The sequence below is a fragment of the Pteropus medius genome, unplaced genomic scaffold (genome assembly GCF_902729225.1).
Source record: "Pteropus medius unplaced genomic scaffold, Ma_sr-lr_union100, whole genome shotgun sequence".
Lineage (NCBI taxonomy): Eukaryota > Metazoa > Chordata > Mammalia > Chiroptera > Pteropodidae > Pteropus > Pteropus medius.
Window position 1 is genome coordinate 6,330,081 of NW_024340701.1, and position 20,478 is coordinate 6,350,558.

The 20,478-nt window shown below is 41.6% G+C and overlaps 1 protein-coding gene across 2 annotated transcripts in view; it reads right to left on the reverse strand.

Moving 5' to 3' along the window:
- Nucleotides 1–14,336: 14,336 nt before the first annotated feature.
- Nucleotides 14,337–20,478, reverse strand: part of RAB3B (RAB3B, member RAS oncogene family) — a 61,618-nt gene continuing 55,476 nt past the window's right edge. For both annotated transcript variants that reach the window (XM_039886080.1, XM_039886073.1), the window contains one exon: nt 14,337–18,902. In XM_039886080.1, coding sequence (XP_039742014.1) covers nt 18,715–18,902 — 188 coding nt within the window. In that variant the 3' untranslated portion in view covers nt 14,337–18,714. The remainder of the gene's footprint in view (nt 18,903–20,478) is intronic.

Consider the following 20,478-nt stretch of genomic DNA (forward strand, 5'->3'; position numbering starts at 1 on the left):
TGATTTCATGTGCATGTGGAATCTAAAGAACAAAATAGACAGCAACGACAACAAAAGCAGAAATAAACTCATAGATACAGAATATTTTGAGGGCTACTAGATGGGAGTGGTGTTGGGGGAACGGTGAAAAAAGGCAAAGGGATTAAGAGATACAAATGGATAGTTGCAGAATAGACATGGAGATGTAGAGTGTAGCATGGGGAAGATGGTTAATAATGTAATAAATATGTAAGGGGGAAGAGGGGTACTAGATTTAGTGGGGTGATCGCTTTGTGAGTTATGTGGATCTCTAATCACTATGCTATACAACTGAAACTGGTATATTATTGTATGCCAACTATAATTGAAAAAAACTCATTGAATTGTACAATGTAAATATGAGCAACTAATTGTCTATTATATTTCAATAAAGCCAGAGGAAAAATAGTGGGGGAAAAAAAAGGTTCAGAGAGAAAAAGTTTTCTTTATACTGTTCTTGTAACTTTCTTGTAAGTTTGAAAATTTTTTAAAAGAAAAAAAAAATATTAGCAAGGAGGTCCAAAGGATATCATATAAAACATTGGAACTGACTACCAGTCTCTTTAAATGTAATTCATGGAACTGTGGGCAGAAAAATAGTGCTTTGTGGGCCTTATAGTAGCAATTGTTCTCTATCTAACCATACCCTACGAGATCCTGACCTCCTGCTAGAAGCTTTCTTTGACCCCTCTAGCCCACACACATCATCCATTTCATTCCTAAACTCAGAATACATATTTTTTGCATCACTTCCTTGGCCTTTAATCATATATAGCCTTGTGACTTCTCTTGTACTGTTGTCCTATATAAATTTTGAGTTATTATTTAAAGCTGTTCATGAATATTATCTCCATAATTATGTTGTAATCAGCTTAGGAGCAGATACCATATGTGTCCTCTTTCTTATCAAAGTACCTGGCATATGTTTTGCAATCACATTTCCACATCCCAAGGACTGCCAAAGAATAATTAATCTCACTTAGCATATATTTCTTGCATCACAACTATGTTATCAGTCACTGTAAATAATAATTTTTTACATGTATAGAATGCTTTACAGTTTATGCAGCACCTGTAGGTTCATTATCTCATTTGTTCTTTGTAATACTGTGAAGTAGGTGCTACTGCCTGATAAACATGCTCGAAGAGGAAATGTGATTTCCTGGAGGTCACACAGCTATTTACAGTAGAATTGGAATGCCAGCCTTAGTTTTCAGATTAGAAATCCAGTGCCCTTTCTACACCACCACAGGAAACAACAAGTCTGGACACATTAACATATTAGTTTTCTATCACTACTTTAACAAATTACCACAAACTTAGTGGCTTATATCACACAAATACTTATCTTACAATTCTGTAGGATAGAAGACTGACACAGGTGTCACTGGGCTAAAATTAACTGGGTCAGCAGGGTTGCATTCCTTTCTAAAGGCTTTAGAGAATAATTTGTTTCCTTGCCCTTTCCAGCTTCTAGATGCTGCTCATATTCTTTAGCTCATGTCCTCCTTTCTCTATCTTTAAAGCAAGCAACAATGCATCTCTCTGTGCCTTTCTTCTATAATTACATCTTCTGACTCTCTTCCACTTATAAGAACCCTTGTGATTAAACCAGACCTACGTGAATAGTCTAAGGTAATCTCCCTATTTTAGGGTGAGTTCATTAGCAACCTTAGTACCTTCTACAACCTTAATTTACCTTTGCTGTGTATCCTAACATATTCACAGAGATTAAGATGTGGACCTCCTGCGGGGGCAGCGGGGGAGGCACTGTTCTGCCTATCATGTGTATGTTCTTTGAAGTTTCAGTTTCCAAAGATCCACTGAACACTTTAACATCTTAACCCATGATGTGAATGGTTCTACTAAAAATCAGTCATCAGATTCCAATAGGACTCTTTGCTTAGTGATATGTTATTAACTTTTAGAAATTAGTTTCTATGAAAAATAAGCCAAAATTTGATATACAAAAAAATTAACATTCTCTGAGTCCATTGGTTCTTAATTCAACAAATAAGGGAACTGAGGCCAGTTACATTAAATAACTTGCTTAAGGACACATAGCTAGAGAGTATTAGAGCAGGAATTCAAACATAAGTCCTATTGCAAAGCTCATGGCTTTTCCATTATACCGTTTTCTCACCAAGAGTTGCTTCTCCTATGGCCTAATGACCTAATATAGTGCCTGTGATTTAAACGTTAATTTATTCCTTTGGATCATCCACTTCTTATGGACTACCTTGAAAATGCAAATCCTTGCAGTAGAGGATTAAATAAGATGATGGATGTGTACATGTGTTGTAAAGGGAACAAAAAACACATGGAGTAGAAATGTGCATTCATGTATAAGAGACAGCTGTGATTTGAAGCAGATAGGCTGGTTTAAGTCCTAACTCTGCCACTTGCATGATCTTTGACAAGTCCTAAACTCTGGTATACTCTCTTAACCTTGGTTTTATCATCTACAAAATACATCCTTCATAGAGTTTTTGAGGATTGAATGCCATAATTCTTGAATAGCCCTTACAACAGAGCCTGGCCCAAGGTATGTGTTTAAGAACTGTTGGCAAGTGTAAAGATTCTGAATGGCTTCTTCACCTAATTCACGCATTGATGCTAGAATTGGTGATTTCTTCATTAACCACAAGGTGGAGCAAGAGATATAGGAATGTTTCTATTCCTCAATAAGAATTTTGGAATTAAGGAGAAAAAAGAAGTAACCTTTCCATCTTGGTCTTGACAGAATACAAGTCTATCTCCCTTTAAGCCGCCAGCCATGTTTCTTCATCATAAGAGCCTCTGGGTTTTTTGTTTGTTTGTTTTTTGTTTTGGTTTTCTTCAAAAAGAGTAAGACACAGGAGCTTTCAATAGACATTCTTTAATAATGTGAATTTTACTTCCACTTGGAGATGCCTATACAGTTATGGGAAGGGGGACTTTAATATACTTCCACTTTCTTCATGTTCCTCAGTCCAGAAGCCAGAGACACTTTTTGTCTACACTCTTTGCTCCAAAAGGCATACCTACCATTTCTCCTAAGAAGCCCATTGGGTCCCCATACAAATAGAACTCTTAGAAATCTGTCTTAGCACCCAGGATTCTCTGGATGTAGATTAGGCTTCAGTTGTTCTCAGAGGATCATTTTGAAGGTATACTTTGATGAGTTCATTAAAAACTCAACTCTCATTACTTTCAGGCATAATCTTGTAGGCTATGTATCTATTATAATTAGAATCTCAAGAAAATCACAAAAGTTCGCTAAAAAGATGAAGGTTCTATCAGATACCAGCTCCAAGTATCACTTATTCTCAGGACTCAACAAAACATTGCTATAGAAACAAACAGCTTAGATCTCTCAAAATCTAAGTGGATAAGAGAAACTTTTCATTTCTATGTGTAAAAATCAAGGATGGATAAGCATTAGCTAAGTGACGGAGAATGAAAGGGGAAAGATCATTCCAGTTAGAGTTCCAGGTCATGAAAATGGTTGAAACAGAGAAAGCAATGTTCTTGTAAGTTTGAAAGTAACTACATATGATTCAACAGTAAGCATTGAGAGGATAATGGCAAAACTGGACAGGTATGCCAGAGATGAATCATTAGGCCCTGTATTTTATGATGAGTATGGACTTTATCTGAGGGCAATGCAGAGCCACCAAAGGACATCAAGGTGGGCCAGGACAAGATTAGATAGATGCTTTGGAAAGATCATTCTGACTGCAAGATAGAGAATAGAGGAAGGCAAGACTTGATGAAAGTTGTGTTGTGTATTTTCTGTTTGCCTCTCCAGATACTCCCTCCACTTGGTCTGTGTCCCAGAAGTTTGACCTATGTGGGTTCCCAACAGGCTCCTTTGCCCTCTGGCTTTTGGTTGGGTCTAGCATTGGGAGATAGCAGCAGGAGATCGGAGATAAGGAGGAAAAAGGAAAGGGAGTATTTATTTCCCAGTTCCCTCCCTGCTGAGTCATTTCGTGAGGATATGTTCCTCCACCAAAGACCACAGTTCTTATCAGGCAGCACACTCCATACAACTGCTCTCCTCAAATTCTGGTAATCAATCCCTCTCCTTATCCTTTCATGCCTTTCGCTAGGAATGATTCTCACTGTTGCTAGCTCATAGGAACTTTATATCCCATGTTGGTCTCCCTGAACCAACATGCACACAATTTGTAAATAGTTCATTTATTAAACACAACTCAAATTATCTAGTTTCAGTGTGCCATTTATTTCCTGCCAGGACTCTAACTGATATAGAAAAAAACAAGTAATAATAATTATAGCTCAATTAACCAGAGATAGAAAATACTCAGAAAAAAAATACATCATTGCTGACATATACTATGTAGTTAGGATAGAAAATATTCAAGAAAAAAGCTACATTGTTGTATGTACTTAGGCTTATGATGATTGTGTCTGTACTGAACATGTACAGACTTTTTTTCCTGTCATTATTCCCAAAACAATGCAGTATAACAACTACTTACATAGCATTTACTTTGTATTAGGTATTATAACTAATCTAGAGATGATTTAAAGTACACAGGAGGATGTGCATAGATTATATGCAAATATTGCACCATTTTATATCAGGGACTTGAGCTTCTGTGGATTTTGGTATTTGCAGGGAGTCCTGGAACCAATCCCCCTGCGGATATGGAGGGAAACTGTACTGTGTAAAGGTGGAGGGAACAGACACTTCTAGGATAGATACTCTTGGTAGTAACTGTGAGGAGGCCCAAGTAATACTGCTGGGGTTTCTTGAGTGCCTGGATTTTCTATATCTTCCACGAGGACACAGGGAGTAGAGGAGAACTTTACTCTTGGGGCTTCTGATAGCCCATATAGCTCCTGTGATTTGTTTCCTAAGGGTGTCATGACAAAGCACCACAAACTGAGAGAGGGGGTGGTTAAAGCTATAAAGTTATTTTCTTACAGCTCTGGAGGCTGGAAGTCCAAAATCAAAGTGTTGACAGGATTGGTTCCTCCTGAAGCTTTTGAGGAAGAATCTATTTCATGGCCTGTCTCCTAATTTCTGGTGGTTGCCAGCAATTCTTTGCATTACTTGGTTTGTAGCTGTATTACTCCAGTCTCCGCCTGCATCATTGATTGCATAGCCTTCTTCCCTGGGTCTCCTCTGAGTCTCTGTGTCCAAATCTCCTTTCTCTTATAAAGACACCAGCCAATCGACTTAGTGCCTATCCTAATCTAGTATAGCCTCATCTTAACTTGATTAAATCTGCAGTGACCCTATTTCCAAATAAGGTCACATTCACAGGTACCAGGGATTTGAATCTGAATTTTTGGAGGGACACAATTCAATCCATTACAGGGCCTTTATGAAAATTGGAGACAAGTGCCCCCTTCTGGATGAAAGCTGCTCCTCTTCTTATGGCTTGGTGAGCAGATAGCACCCAGCCCTTCCTCCCGGTAAAGGTAGCTCCGCACTAGGACGCAAAGCTCGGCACTTAGAGCCTAGGCTGGATTTCAACCCCCACTAACCCTCTTGGCAGGACACAGCCTATTCAGTCATATATACACTAACCCTGCCTGCTCTGTACTCAGTTGCCTGCCTCAGTTCTGTGCCCCACCCCTCAACCCCCACCATCCTTGCCCAACTTCTTCCTTCTATTCCCATATCGTGGAGGTAGAACTAATTCTTGTTCTTCTTTGTCCAGTTTTTTGATATCTTTTGTGGAATGATCTGATTCTGTGTCTCCTGTGAATAGCTGGTATTTTTGCCTGGCCAGCATCCGTTCTCTTCCTTTCCAGAAACAGCACCCTAATTTTCCTTTGGGGGAAGCACACCTCTTGGGAACACTTGTACTTCATCCTGTTTGAGTGGGACTGGTTCCACTCTCCAATTCCAGAGATGGGTACAAGATCCAGACTTAGCCATTGAGAACACCTCACCTCCTGGCATAATGATCTATCCTAGAATAGGTACCTGACCTAGGACTTTTGCCAGAACTACTGAAGCAAAGGCACTCTGTTTTTATTTGGATGGCTGTATTGGACTGAATTTGCTACCTGCTCAGACTTGTTTTACTTTGTGGGGTTGATGGGTGAGGAGTGAATTCTGCCCCTTCTCAGAGCTGCCAGGTCTGTCTGTATTTTGTTTCATTTTTCTGTGGGCTCAGAACTTTTTCTCCAGTTCAGCAGCCTTGCTCCTACATGCTGTCCAGCAGTGTGTCCTAACCCTTTGTTGAGAGTTAACTCTGAGGTAAGCAGCTTGGAGGTAAGCAGCTTGGAGGTAAGCTGCTCCATGATTCTCTGCACCTCTGTATCAACAAGCACAGAGCTGGGACCCAGAGGGTCTTCAGAAGTGTAAGCCGAGTGGCTGTCCCTGAATTCTTGCAGCCCTAGTTCTTCCTCCTCCATTCAGCCTCCCTTGACTGTTACAGTACACCCTGATCTCCCCGCTTTTTGAACCATTCATGACCTACTGCCTTGTATTGTAGCTTTCATTGTATTGGTACTGGACCTGTTTTCCTAGTTGCTAAGATCTCAGAAGGCAGGAGTCTTCTCCCAAAGTTCTTAGCACAAACTCAGGGAAGAATCATTCCATAAATGATACATAGTTTAGATGAACTTTAATGCACATACCATCACCGCCACTATGATAAAGATAGGAGCTATATTAAGAAAAGACAGTTTGTATCAAAACATGTATACACAGAACAAGGAGACATCACAGATATTTGCAAATGGGATCTTGCCTTTTTTTTTTACAATCCAAACCCTTATATATCCCTATACTTCTTTATATTTGTACAAACTCACACCACATGACATTTCGTATTTAATGTCACACTAAGAGGTGTCAGTATATAGAATATAGGAAGAGTGAAAAGCATAAAAACATCTGCTTAGCTAGACTCTGAGGGGGAGAGACATGAAAGTTATTATTCCTCTCTCTGCTCAGTCCTATAAAAGGACAACTCCAATTTTTGCTAATTGCTCCTCCTGAGTAATTCTGCTCAGCCTGTTATGGTACATCTCCTAGGCTGGCCTGAGACCAGCCCGGTCCCCGATTGAATAAATTAGAAAAAGCAATTGAGGAAATTGAAGATGGTGTGTGAACTGAGTAAGATGACATTTCTGTGTGTGACTGCAGAGACCATCTGCCCCCGGCCCCATGGTATGAGAACAGCCTCTGCTGCTCAACTCTGCTCTAGGGTTTAACTTTATTGAGGGTGTCAGGGTGTGAAAAGAGTGTGTGTTCCTCTCCTTCCTTCTCTCTTACAAGCAGAGAAGAAACCAGATGTACACAAAACTAGTGCTTAGGTTCTCTCTTCAGCTGGGCCACCCCAACATCATCCGCTCCCCCAAGCGACAGGGTTCAGGATCAGGAATGTTCACTCTTGGACAGAACCTACCTTATTCTGAGACCAACCAACCATTTGCTGCCTTCTCTCTGTAGTCTTGGGCTGGTTGCTGCACTGATGTAGGCCCTAGTTTACCTCATCTGTGTACTTGGAATAATAAAACCCATATCACTCCACATCACCAGGGTTGTGTCAAAATTCATTGGGGCTTTGATGAAAAAGTGCATTAGGAACTATAAAGTGCTGAACACATGATTGATGATTTTTGTTATGATATTCTAACAGTAGTGCATATGGACTCTACTATCTACCCCTCCTGGGCCCCAATCCTGTCACAGCTCACTGCTCTGTTCCTCCAATTGCAGCATGTACCAGTTGATTCTCTTTGGCTGCTCTTAGCCTCTGGAAGTTTCTTGGAAGCCAACCAAACCTCTAGGTGTAAGGCACATTGGCCTTGATATTTCCATGAGGTTAGATTTCTGGGACCAAAATTTGGGGGGAGGAGGAGAATTGGTAGAAAGAGGAAGAGACCCTTGGAAATGGCTTTGGGAGCAGTATGCTCAATTCTGTTCTGGGATGAATGCCTCTTACTCCCAGCCTTTCACAGTGGATCGCTCTTATATGTCTGCAACCAACATTCAACAGTTTCAAAAATCCACTTTTATTTGACTCTCACAACTATTTTGTGAAGTAGGCCAGAATATCATTCTTATTTTATAGATGGAAATATATTTGTCTGAGGTCACGCAGTTAGCATTTTGCAGAGGCAGGATTCAAACCCACTTTTCCAGAATCCTGGTTTTCTGAGCATAGGCTTCAGAACACTCTGCAACCTCATGTTTGGTTAATTTCACACTCCTGGAAGCTGGTTTCTGAGGGGAAGGTGCAAGTACGTGAGGTATCATTCTGTCAGGTGTCTGGTGGCAGTCAGCCTAACAAGATCATGCAACAGAGCTGTTCAAGGACATTTTCCTGGACTCTCCTCCCTATTCCTGATGAGATTCTACCTTGATCCACTTTCCAAGTCCAGGCACCATCTTCCACTTACAATTTCCATTCTATTGCTCTTTTGCTCCTGGTGTTTACTCTGAATGTCTCCAGTCTCTGTTCTTAGTGCCCTTACAAAGATCCTGGATTAGATTTGCTTCCTTGAGGCTCTACCTGGCTTAGATGATTTGTGTAGTACAATAGCCAATGACCTACTACATGTATCAGACATTGCACTAAGGGCTTTATATCCATTCTCTCATTTAATCCTCTCAACAATCTCCTAAGATATTTGTCCATTTACAATATGAGGTAATCAAGGCTCCGAGAGTAATTTTCTCAAAATTACACAACTAGTTAAAGATGAAGAACCAAGAATTGAACCTGAACGTGTCAGACTATAAGCCCTATGCTCTTAACCACTTCACCACACTACCTTCTCAAATCTTCATCCTGTGGTCTGATGTTTGGAAGGTTTGGAAGATAGGTCAGCACATGCATATCTCTCAGCCCTTTAATTTTCCAGCTTCCAGTTGCATGGCAGAGATTGTCCTCAGAAAGATCTTGCCCAGCTGAATCTGGCACCTGCTTGGTATTCTATAAAATAAGTCCTCCTTGAATTGGAATGCATTTATGGCTCTTAAACATGGCTTCCTGGTATTTCTTCTCAAACACATGAGTCTGTGCTCCATTCTTAACAAGTGTCTCCAGAGATTCTTGCTTCTCCTCTTCCTCTTCTTACCCTATAAAAACCTCTGGCATAGGACAGGGAGTTGTAGACAATCCAAATGCACTTAATTGCTAAGATGCTTTCTGGCAGCCTCAGAAACCAAGCTACCGCCTGAGTAATATGGAGGTCATTCAGCATTGGCTGTTTTCATTGTACTCAAGAAGAATGGAGGCTTTCATAATGAAAGAATTCCTGCCAAAATCCTGTTTGCCACTTGTAGCTCTTACAGACATAAAATCAGAGTATCAGTGCAAAGAGGGCCTGCAGAAACATCTGGTTTAAGCTCCTGAAGCCCAGAGCTAGGGAGTGACTTAACTAAGCTTGCACAATCTGTTAGCTTTATCCTAGTCCTTTGGTAACACCGCCCCCACCCAATCCTTCCCCAAGAGATGCATTAGAATCTGAAGGGAACTGGGAATCCTACTTATACCCCTCATGGACTTGCTGATTTATTTTGCCTGACATTAACATTTCTATTGCACGATTTTATATGAAGCAAAGGAAACTTTTATTCAAGTCTCCCAGGGACTTCCTATTTGGGTATTTGCTGTTTGGCCATTTCAAAATGATAGAAGAGAAGCAGGCAAAAGCACATGCCACACAACTCAGTCCAGTCAATGGTGTTCTCTCAAGATGGTGAGTGTCACTGAGTTGGCAGAGAAATAGCAACAGATATGGAGAAGTAGAGGCAGAGGTGTTAGATGTCTTGTCTAGCTTCTGAGTACTTGAGAAGCTAGACTATGTGGACCAGTGATCTAATCATAGGAATCTTTGCCTGTGCTGTCATCAGTGTTTTTACAGAACTGCTTCTCACCTTGCAGAATCCCTCTTCTTCGTGCATTCAGGTACAAGGAGTGAAACTGGTGAAGAGAGCAGTCTGTTCCAGATGATAAAAAGTCTTTATCAGAAAGTCCATAGATGTGAGATTTTCTGAAATACTTGGCGCTTAAAAATTAGAATCACTGCACTTTAGGGCAGTGAGAAAACTGAGAACCAAACAGAGAAAAATATATTTTTGGCTGCAAGCGATAAGAACCTAACTTCAATGAGCGAAGCTAAATGGGAGCTTTATTAGAAACATATACTGAGGTATCTAACAAAATCAGAGGAAGAGGTGACCAGTCAAACCACAAAAAAAGAAAACAGAATCAGAGGACACACTCTCTCATCTCATGTCTATGCTTCTCACTGCACAATGGCTTTATTTTCTCTTACTACAGACCCACGGTCTACACCTGGGTTCAGGCTAGGCCATCACAGTTTTAGAACACACATCCTCACATATTTCTCACTCTAAAGGAAAGAAAATAGCTCCAGTTTTTAGTCTTAGGGTAGGATTCTGATTGGTCCCACTTGATCACATGGCCCCTTTACTGATAGTCTTCACTAGAATCACCTGGTTTGGATGAGAAAGCAGTAGTACTACAAAAGAAGAGGTTATTTCCTGAACAAATGTGGGGAGACATGATAGTTGGCTATTATAGGAAATTACTTACCAGAGATCCTACAGCAAGTTAGGGGCAGATTCAGGGCTAGAAACAGAATCAATAAAATAATTATTAATAATAATGGAAGCCTCTGAACTCTTGTGTGGTATTGATGTTAACCTCAGTATTACTGAGCTGCTCATTCATTCATACTTTTAAAAGGTTGCTGTTGTATAGGCAAACTAGTTGAGAGCTCTGTGGTAGCTCTAGGGGAGAAATAATGGTGACTTGGACCAAGCTCAAGACAATGGAAATGGTAAAAAGTGGGTAGACTTGAGATCTATTTTAGAAACAGAATCACAGGACTTACTGCAGGATTAGATGTAGATACTAAGAAGAAGAGAGAAATAAGGAATTAAGGATGACACCTAGGTTTCTGTGTAGGTTAAGGCTGAAATCAATTTGGGTCAGAATCAAGAGTTACAATGTGGACATATTAAGTTACAGACATGGAGATGTCCAGTAGACACATGTGCATGCATGTCAATACCAAACTTGGCATTTAAAGCTTCAGGACTTTAAGTCTCTATGGAAAGAGTATAGCTAGAGCAGAGAGCCCAGTCTTTTCCACGTATACTGACTGAATCTCTCTGCTGGGTTGCTAGCCAGAAACTTCAACTGGGAATCAAAACCATTATGATGGTGACTCTGATGAAATGAGAAGTGAGACACATCATTCAGGGGATGGCTAAGAAGTAACCATATGGACTGCTAAACAGCATTAAAACTTCTCCATCCAGATATGTCTTGATTCCTCCAAAGTAGATGCTTTGGGCAACTAAAGAAATGGTGAGACTGCCCTGCTCTAAACCATTTTAACATTTGTTTTTGGGGATTATCTTCAGAACCAGGTTTTAAGACCAAGGAAAATTTGCCAGACTTAGTTTCAGATGACTTAGGGTCACTTCCTTTGGTAGACTGAAAAAATGGCCACAATATTTTACAGCTTCTCCCATCAAGAGATAACATCTGTTTCTCTATCCCTTAAAATTTGGCTTGACTGTGTAACTCGTGTTCAGTCTACCAAAGTCAGTGGGACATTAGCAAACATGATGCAAACAGAGCTTTCAATGTGCTTCTGCACTGGAGCTTGCCCTCTCTTGCTGCTCATAAAACTTCCACTACCATGTAAACAAACCTGGGCAGCTTTCTGGAGGATGGGACCACATGGAGAAAGGCCTTGACCACCCCTGTCATCTCAATTGGGCCCCCACACATGTGAATAAAGTCATTCTAGACTAGCCAGCCTCAGCCAGAAGATTCACCCAGCCAACCCACTGAATCATGAAAAATGATGTTTGTTGTTTTAAGTCACTAAGTTTTGGAATAGATTGTTATGTTCCTCAGAGGACAATTAACTAACCCAGCAATCAAAAGATGTTTCATAATACAGAGGTTCCTACTCTTACTCTTACCCTTTTGAGAAGAATTGTACTTAATCAGCCATCAAAGGTTTGAACTGAAAAACGAAAGCTTAATTGAGGAATGTAAAGCAAAGGCCAGTGGGTATTGGAGGTATTTGGGAGCAGTGGAGTCTTCCTAGGGCCTCTGAAACAGCTCCACAAAGGTGATTTCAGGTTTCCCAGTTATGAGTTCTCATAGAATGATGTACCTTTCCTTCAGTACTTTATAATTATATTCGGAGGATTTCTTTTCAGTGTCTAAACTAAACCACAAGCTACTAGACCATAAGTTTTATGAAGGCGAGGACTGTGTCTGATTTGTCACTGATTGTATCCTTCCACATACCAGACACTAATTTGTTGAATGAGTTAATGGATGAATAAATTCGAGTTTTGCCGACTTCACAAAAGAGATCTAGGCCTTCAAAAACATCACTTAACAGTATTTGTATCACATGCTCCTGTCTCTTGCATGCACTTCCAGTTACACGCTGCTGTTTGATGCACCACCTGTGGCAGGGAATCAGGTGTAGATCTGGGATGGAAATCTGAAATCGATGAGAGGGCTGTGCATTTGCCGCAAGTGAGCCATTTCTCGGAAGTCTGCAATTTTGGCTCAAAATGCACGTGCATAGAACGTTTTATGCCAGAGCTCCCTTATATATATGCATATATATATATATATTTGGTGGATTTTCGAAGAAAACCTGTGTGGACCCCAATGTCTTTCAGAGGAGACAGGCCGCTCCGAGCACCTCCACCTCCCCGGAGTGTGGACACAGGGCGTTCCAGAGCCACAATTCAACGTGATCTCTTTTCATCCCAGAGGCCCGGGGGCTCCTTCCTAAGGCCTCTGCTCCTTCCTGCTTTCTGCATTTGAAATCAGACTTCAGGACTGAAGCATACAACTCCCTCTCCCTCACCTATCTGCCTGGGATGGTGGTAATGGACCCCGTATACGCATTCAAAATGAAGAAATGAAAGGCTCAAAGAGGTGATCACAAAGCCGATAAAGGACGGAGTCAGAATTCAGACCCACAGCTGTCTGCAGTGTCCCCAAACTGACCTCTTTCCAGCGGGTGAAGGCTGCTCTTGTGGCTACTTTTGCGACAAGGATGGCGCAGCGGATGGTACCATGGAAGGATGGGCCAAAGCATCCCTGGGTACGCTGTCTGTGGGTGGCCCTGAACTCTGTGCGAGGATACAGAGAGGAATGAGACCTAGTTTGTACCTCTAGGAGCTCAAAGTGTCAGTGAGTGCTTCTCAAACTTCTGTACCCCAGTACCCGCAGATGACCAAATATCGCCTACAGATCCCCAAGGCGCTGGGAGGACTGTGTATTTGCCGCAAGTGAGCCGTTTCTCGGAAGTCTGCAATTTTGGCTCAAAATGCACGTCAATGGAGTGCTTAATGCCAGAGCTCCCATATATATATATATATACGCATATATATATTCATCTATATCCATATATATATGCGTATATATATATATATATATATTCATCTATATGCATATATATATATATATATATGGTGGATTTTCGAAGAAAACCTGTGTTGACCCCAGGTCTTTCAGAGAAGACAGGCCGGTCCTAGCACATCCACCTCCCTGGAGTGTGGACATAGGGCGTTCCAGCGCCACATTTCAACATGATCTCTTTTCATCCCAGAGGCCCGGGGGCTCCTTCCTAAGGCCTCTGCTCCTTCTTGCTTTCTAAATTTGAAATCAGAATTCAGGACTGGAACAGACACCTCCTTCTTCTCAACTTTCCGCAAGGACCGGTCATAAGGGTCCCTGTATACGCATTCAAAATGAAGAAAACAAAGGATCAGAGAGGTGATCACACACCTAATAAGTGACAGAGTCAGAAGTCAGACCCACAGGGGCCTGAAGTCTCCCCCAAATTACGTCTTTACGCTCGGTGAAGGCAGTCATTTTGGCTTCTTCCTCGACAAAGATGGAGGGACAAATGGGACGATGGAAGGGTGTGTCTAAGCATTCCTGGGCACGCTGTCTGTGGGTGGACCTGAACTCTGCGCGAGGATACAGAGAGGAATGAGACGTAGTTTGTACCCCAAGGAGCTCATTGTATCAGTGAGTGCTTCTCAAACTTCTGTACCCCAGTACCCGCAGATGACCGAACATCACCTACAGAGCCCCTAGGTGCTGGGAGGGCTGTGCATTTGCAGCAAGTGAGGCTTTTCTCAGAAGTCTGCAATTTTGGCTCAAAATGCACGTCAATAGAGTGCTTAATGCCAGAGCTCACATATATATATATATATATATATATGTGTGTGTGTGTGTGTGTGTGTGTATATATATACATCTATATGCATATATGCATATAGATGAATATATATATGCATATATATATATATGGTGGATTTTCTCTGCATACTCTCTGAGCATGCAGAGAGTAATGAGACATAGTTTGTAGCCCAAGGAGCTCATTGTAACAGTGAGTGCTTCTCAAACTTCTGTACCCAAGTACCCGCAGATGACTGAACATCGCCTACAGAGCCCCAAGGCGCTGGCCAGCATACTGGTTGCTGTAATTCCTTCCCCTTATCCAAAACTGTTGGCAAACAAACCCCAACAAACAGGACCCTCTAGGAAACTTGATACCCAAGCTAGAAATTTGGGGCAGGAGCAGGTGATGTGAGTGGGAGAGTCCGGTCTGGAAGGACGTTCATTTCTTTCTATGGATGTTAGAAGGGTGCAGTCACAAAGTAAGTGTTAAATCAATGTCCCAACTGAGGTTATTTAATTAACTGAGAATCCTTGGGGGTGTATCACTTCCACCACCCCATGTACACTTTATCTGAGAGACAATCTGAAGAAGAAAATTGAAAGAGCATGAGTCAGACAGAGGTGGGTTCAAATGATCGTAGAGGGTGACTTAGGAATGTCAAATATTACAAGGCTATGTTTCCTTCCCTGACAAATTGGGATAATATAGAAACACACTTCCATTAGATTATAGGTATCTTACAGGTACATTATAGGCAGGGATCATTTATTTTCAACTATATTTATCTAATAATTAGTAGTGTTGGGCCCATAATAGATACAGAATAGGTGAATTTCTTCCCAGAGGTGATTCAAGACCTAGTCCTGGGCTTATCACGAATGCCCTCTCAGAGTGACCTTAGGAAATCTCCTCCCACCCTTGGACCTCAACCTCCCTTCTCTTTAAGCAAGGAAACTGAACAAGATTTTCGCTAAGCTTCCTTCCAGATCTAATATTCGACACGTCTGTGACTATTTGGTACACTCCACTCCATTGCTGCTTCTAGAAGCTAATAATGTTACAGACTGAGGAGACAGTAATAAGCTACGAATCACTTTGTATTTACAGATACACAGGCATTTAGGACAGGTTCTATAAATAGCTATAATACTGTATTGCACATTTGGCCTACTTTTGCCTTTTTAGAGGTCGAGTATTTTTTGTTTTGTTTTGTTTTAATCTTCTTTTATTTGGATTGTTAAATAAGATGAAAACCGGGACAAGTTGCCACTAACATATTATGCAGCTTGAACTTTGGTGGCTAACTGCGCTATTATTGTGATTGATGAACATTGTACTGCAATCATCTGGAAGCTGCTGCCTTCCACTCAGCAGAAATGAGGTCACAGAGCAGTGCTGGGGAATTGCCATCTCATAAGCAGGTGTATTTGTCTGTCACCAGTAGAAGAGTTTGCCACTATTACATCTTACCCTTGATTCCATCTGTTGTAAAGATGCTTGCTCCCTTGGACTGGCTCCTGAGATTTAAAGAATTTGACCAGTTTAAAAAAATTTTTTTTCTTTCTTTGCCTGGATACTCAGTAGGAGAGAAAATAATATTTGATATATGTACTAAAATACTCAGAGGTCACGAGGAACTCAATCTGAAATCCTAGTACTAAAGTAGATGGATGTTACTGCCCAGAACAATAGTAATTATCCCTGACTTGTACATGACTTAACAGTGGAAAAAGCACAGCCAAAACCACTGCCCTATGAAGGCACTACTTTTTTCCATGGTCAGAAAAGTCGATCAAGTCACTTCCCCCAAATGCCCCATTGCTAGAACAGGGAGGCTGCTTAAAAGCACTGCTTGAGAGCTAGGTGAGAATTGCTCAACAGAGGCAGGTACAGGGAAAGCCAGAGCTTGGGCCTGTGAAGCATTGGGCATTTTTTGCTCAGACCAATGGGACCTGGTTGTCTTAAGAGACTGACTCTGCTAGACATCCATCAACTCAAACTAGTTTGAATCACTGAGCAATTTGTTAACAGATTAGGGACATAAATCTTTTTCTCTACTGGACTTGAAACTTGATAGCTTTGGGATTGAATCCTAACATGGCTCTCACACTTGCTAGCTATGTGATCTTACCAAGTCTCTTAACCTCTTTGGATCATAGTTTATAAGAAATGTAGTATAGAATGTGGTGAAGAGCACAGACCTTGGAGACTACTGCCTGGGTTTGAACCTTTTTACTGTCATTTATTCATTATATGACTTTAGGCAAGCTAGAGAATCTCTTTGTACCTTAGTTTCCTCATCTTTAAATGAGGTTGATTATAGTGCATCCCTCACAAAGATGTTGGGTGGATAAATGAGTTAAAACATGTAAAATGCTTGGAACAATGCCTAGCACAGAGTAAGTGTGACATCAGTGTTAGCTACAATGACATTGGGGTGATAATCTTCACTTCTAGGGTTTATTTTGCAAATCAACCGAAATAATGAAGGTGAAAAAAAGTCAGTTATTAGTGTCAGAAGGGACATTTAAAATTACCTAAATAACCCCCTCATTTTATAAGTGGGAAATTAAGACTCATATAGGGAAGTAATTAGTCTAGAGTCACACTTGATTTAAGGGAAGAATCCAGGTCTCCTCATTCCAAGACCGAAGTTCTGTCCTCTGCACTGCATTAAAGAAAGCATCGTCTCCATAGGGGTGAGTCTGGAGTGTCCTTTTATGTGGTCCATTAGACCTGTTGCTAGTTAATGTACTTTCCTAGGACAATAAGCTGCATTTGAAATGGAGAGAAAACTGGGGAGAGACTCTTTCCCCTCCCTCACTGACTTTTGAGGAGTCATGTTAGTGCAAGGGGAAGCTGGAGATTCAGGCCAGGGCTGGGAGGAAAGATTTTCAGGAATCATCACTAGTTCCAAGTCATTATTTCAGCTAAAAACCAAACATGTGCCATATCTAAACAAGCTGGAATCATAAGCAAATCCATTCAGTTCATTACACAGGGTTTTTTGGGGTTTTGTTTTTTTCTTTAGGTGTTTAATTAAGCGGCTTCTACCAGGAGTGGTTTCAATTCTGCTTTTTGGTAGAAGTTAAGGTTTTACTCCCAGGAGAATTAGATTGGGATTGGGACATCTGAGTTTAGTTTTCCCAGTTTTGTCAGAGTCATGACCCCCTTAGATTTATTCTGCTTAGAATCGCGTTTTTCAGTTGGACTACTCAGGAGTGATTGAAAGATGAGTTGAAAAAATGGACAGGATGGAGAGAAGACCCTATGAAGAACGGCAGATGGAATTAGAACCATTTTACTTACAAAAAGGGAATATCCCCAAGGATCACGATTTCTGTTTTCAAGTCATCTAAGAGGGTCATGGTGGCAGAGGGAGTAGAGTCTGTGAGGTCTCTGACAGCAGAGCTGGTACAAATTGAGTGAGAAAAAGAAGAAGAATTTTTGGAGACAGATTTCAGCTTAAAGCAAGGAAAATTTTCTGATTATGAGAGCTGCCCGAAGATAGTGTGAACAGTGAGCTCCTGTCCCTGCCTAGAAGGTGTATTTTAGAGGCAGAGATTTGGTTGTGAGGTGTGGCAGCCACTTGTCAGGAATAGGAAGATTGAAATTAACCAGTCAGACTAGGTAAAATTTGGGATCCTACCAACTCTAAATTTTCAGATTCTGGGAGTCTAAGAACCAGTGACCAATTTCATCAAGTTCCATAGTTAAGAAGCAGCTGGAAAGCAGCAAAACCAGAAATTCATGACCTATTTCTTTGTCTTGCCTGTGTTTCTCTTTTTCTTTGTCTTTCTTGAGCTCCCTCGTTTGCTCTTTCATATAGCAAGAATCTTTGACATTTTACAAGGAATAATCTTTTTCTTTTAAGTGTGTTTCTGACTCAGCCTTTGCTCCCTCAGCATCATTAGAGAGTCTGAGCTCTCTGGAGATTAGCTCTGGCCTGTCACCACAGCAACTGCCCAGGCCCTGTGGGCATCCGTGATAACAGGCATAGGGCTTTCTGAGCCAAAGCTTGACTTGTGGTGAGAGGAAGCCCCACAGGGAACCTGATATGAAACAAGCATGTTGTGTGTGGGGAGGTTTTTCTTTTTAACAGGATTAACTGTGTAGGTGGGCCTCACTTTATACAGTTGGCCAGGAACCTGAAAAGTGTGTATGTGTGTGTGTGTGTGTGTCAAATTTTGGTGGATGGAGGAAATCTTATTTTAAAGGCAGAAAAGAGATTCACTCTCCAAGTCCCTGTAGCGAATCCCCTTGGTAAAAATGGAGTCTTCTTTTATAAAGTGAATCTCTACCCACTTTGTGACCTGGCTGTTAGTCTAGTGCTGAGTGTCTATAAGTGGGGCCACATGCAGAGAACCTCAGGGGCATGCTTCCACCTCCACTGCAGGCAAAGAACAGCAGCAACTCAGCTGGCTCAGGGCTTAGGGATGGACAGAGTATAACTGGGGAAAGCAGCGTGAGTGTGGGGCCACAATAAGGGGTGATCGGGTTGGTGGGCCTTGCCTAGCATGAGCAGTTCTGCTGCAGCAGTGGCGGGGTTTCCGAGAGACGAGTGTTCTTAGAGGTGCCCAGCATAGAGGGGTCTGAGTCCAGCGAATCAGACATCTTGTCACAAATGGCATCTACCAGGCGCTCGAAGGCTTGCCTCACGCTAATGTTCTCCTTGGCACTGGCTTCAAAGAAGTCAAACCCTGAGAAGAGAAGAGAGATACGGGTAAAGATTTTTTCTTTCCCTTTCATGCTCCCTAGCCAGAACACTCTGGAACAATACAGCCAGTACTCAGGAGTGAAGCAAGGAAGCCTAATTCCATTGGCAGAGGATTCTGTTTTATGGAGATGGTACAGGGCAGGAATTACTTGCACTGGTTTTAGAATCAGAGAGATCCTGGCTCTACCATTAACCAGCTGTTTAACCCCCAGGAAATCACCTATTCTTTTTATGAATCAATGGCATGGTTTATAAATAGGCATAATTTTACCTACTTCATAGAATTACTTCAAAGACTAAAGATAAAGTGTATAGCCCTGTGCCTCACACAGAGGGAGGTCATTAGATATATTTTCTGATAGAGTGAATAGTCCAATATATGTGCATGGTACTTCAGTTTGCAAAGCACTTATCACATCCATTATCTCATTTGATCCTCATGTCAGGCCTGGGGGAAGGAGTATCCAGACAGACTCTCTATTTCACTAATGCAGACACTATGGCTTAGAGAAATAATCTGACTTGCCCAAGATAAGTAAAGGCACCAGTATGAGAAGCCCAGGATTTAGCCTTTTTGACCAGAGCTTTTCCTCCTCTTTCTCCTGCCTCCCACTCACCCCAGGTTGGGCTTTGGGAGACACCCCAAGATCCACACTGAAAAAAGCAAAGCTCCATTGCCCTTTCTACTCCCAGACGCACTGGTTTATCTCCACTTAATGGGGTTCTTCCTCCCTGAATTCCCCTGTATCTCTCCCTCCCCTCACAAACCCAACAAAAGGCCCAGGGAAAACTGCACCTAAAGCATGAGACATTCTTGTCTGTTTTGTACCTTGAGATTCTTAACGTTTCCTGTGACAATGAACAGAACTTGGTTGTCCCAGGAGACAAGAAAGGCCCTCCTGATTCAGACAAAGTGGCTGCTTCCCAACTGAGGGACCTTGGCCAGGTTGGTGGCAGCCCTTAGAAGCATAAACCAACTTCTCCATCATTTCCTGGCACCAGCCTGCTCCCTCCTCTTTTGTTTGTCCACTTTCCTCTTTCCTTTCCTTCTGAGTCTATATTTCCCCTCAAAAGCTTCTCTCTTCCCTTTTTTCATTTTAGCTCTTTTTTCCTTTATGTTCTCTCTTTGGGGGTCCCTAATATTTATTGAACACCTACTGTATGCCAGACTCCATGCTAGGAGCTTTACAAACATCTTACTTAGTCCTCACAGCAACCTGTTGGGTAAATATAATCTTCTCCAATTTATAAATGATAAAATGAAGCCTCCAAGAGATTATATAACTTGCACAAGGTCACATGGCTGTATTAGTGGAAATTGGGCTTAGATCTCCCAAGTCCATACATAGCCCTGCCTCCCAATTTTTCCTCTTTCTCCCTTTCACTTACTCCCCCCATTCCCACTTCACATCTTTTTCTTCCTTTATAATTCTCTTTGGCCTCCTTTGCTTTTATCTGACTACCACAGTGTCTGATTCTGGGCAAGTCACTTCATTTTTCTGAATCACTTAACCTCTCTGAGTCTCAAGACTCCTCGTTCGTCAAATAGAAGTAATAAC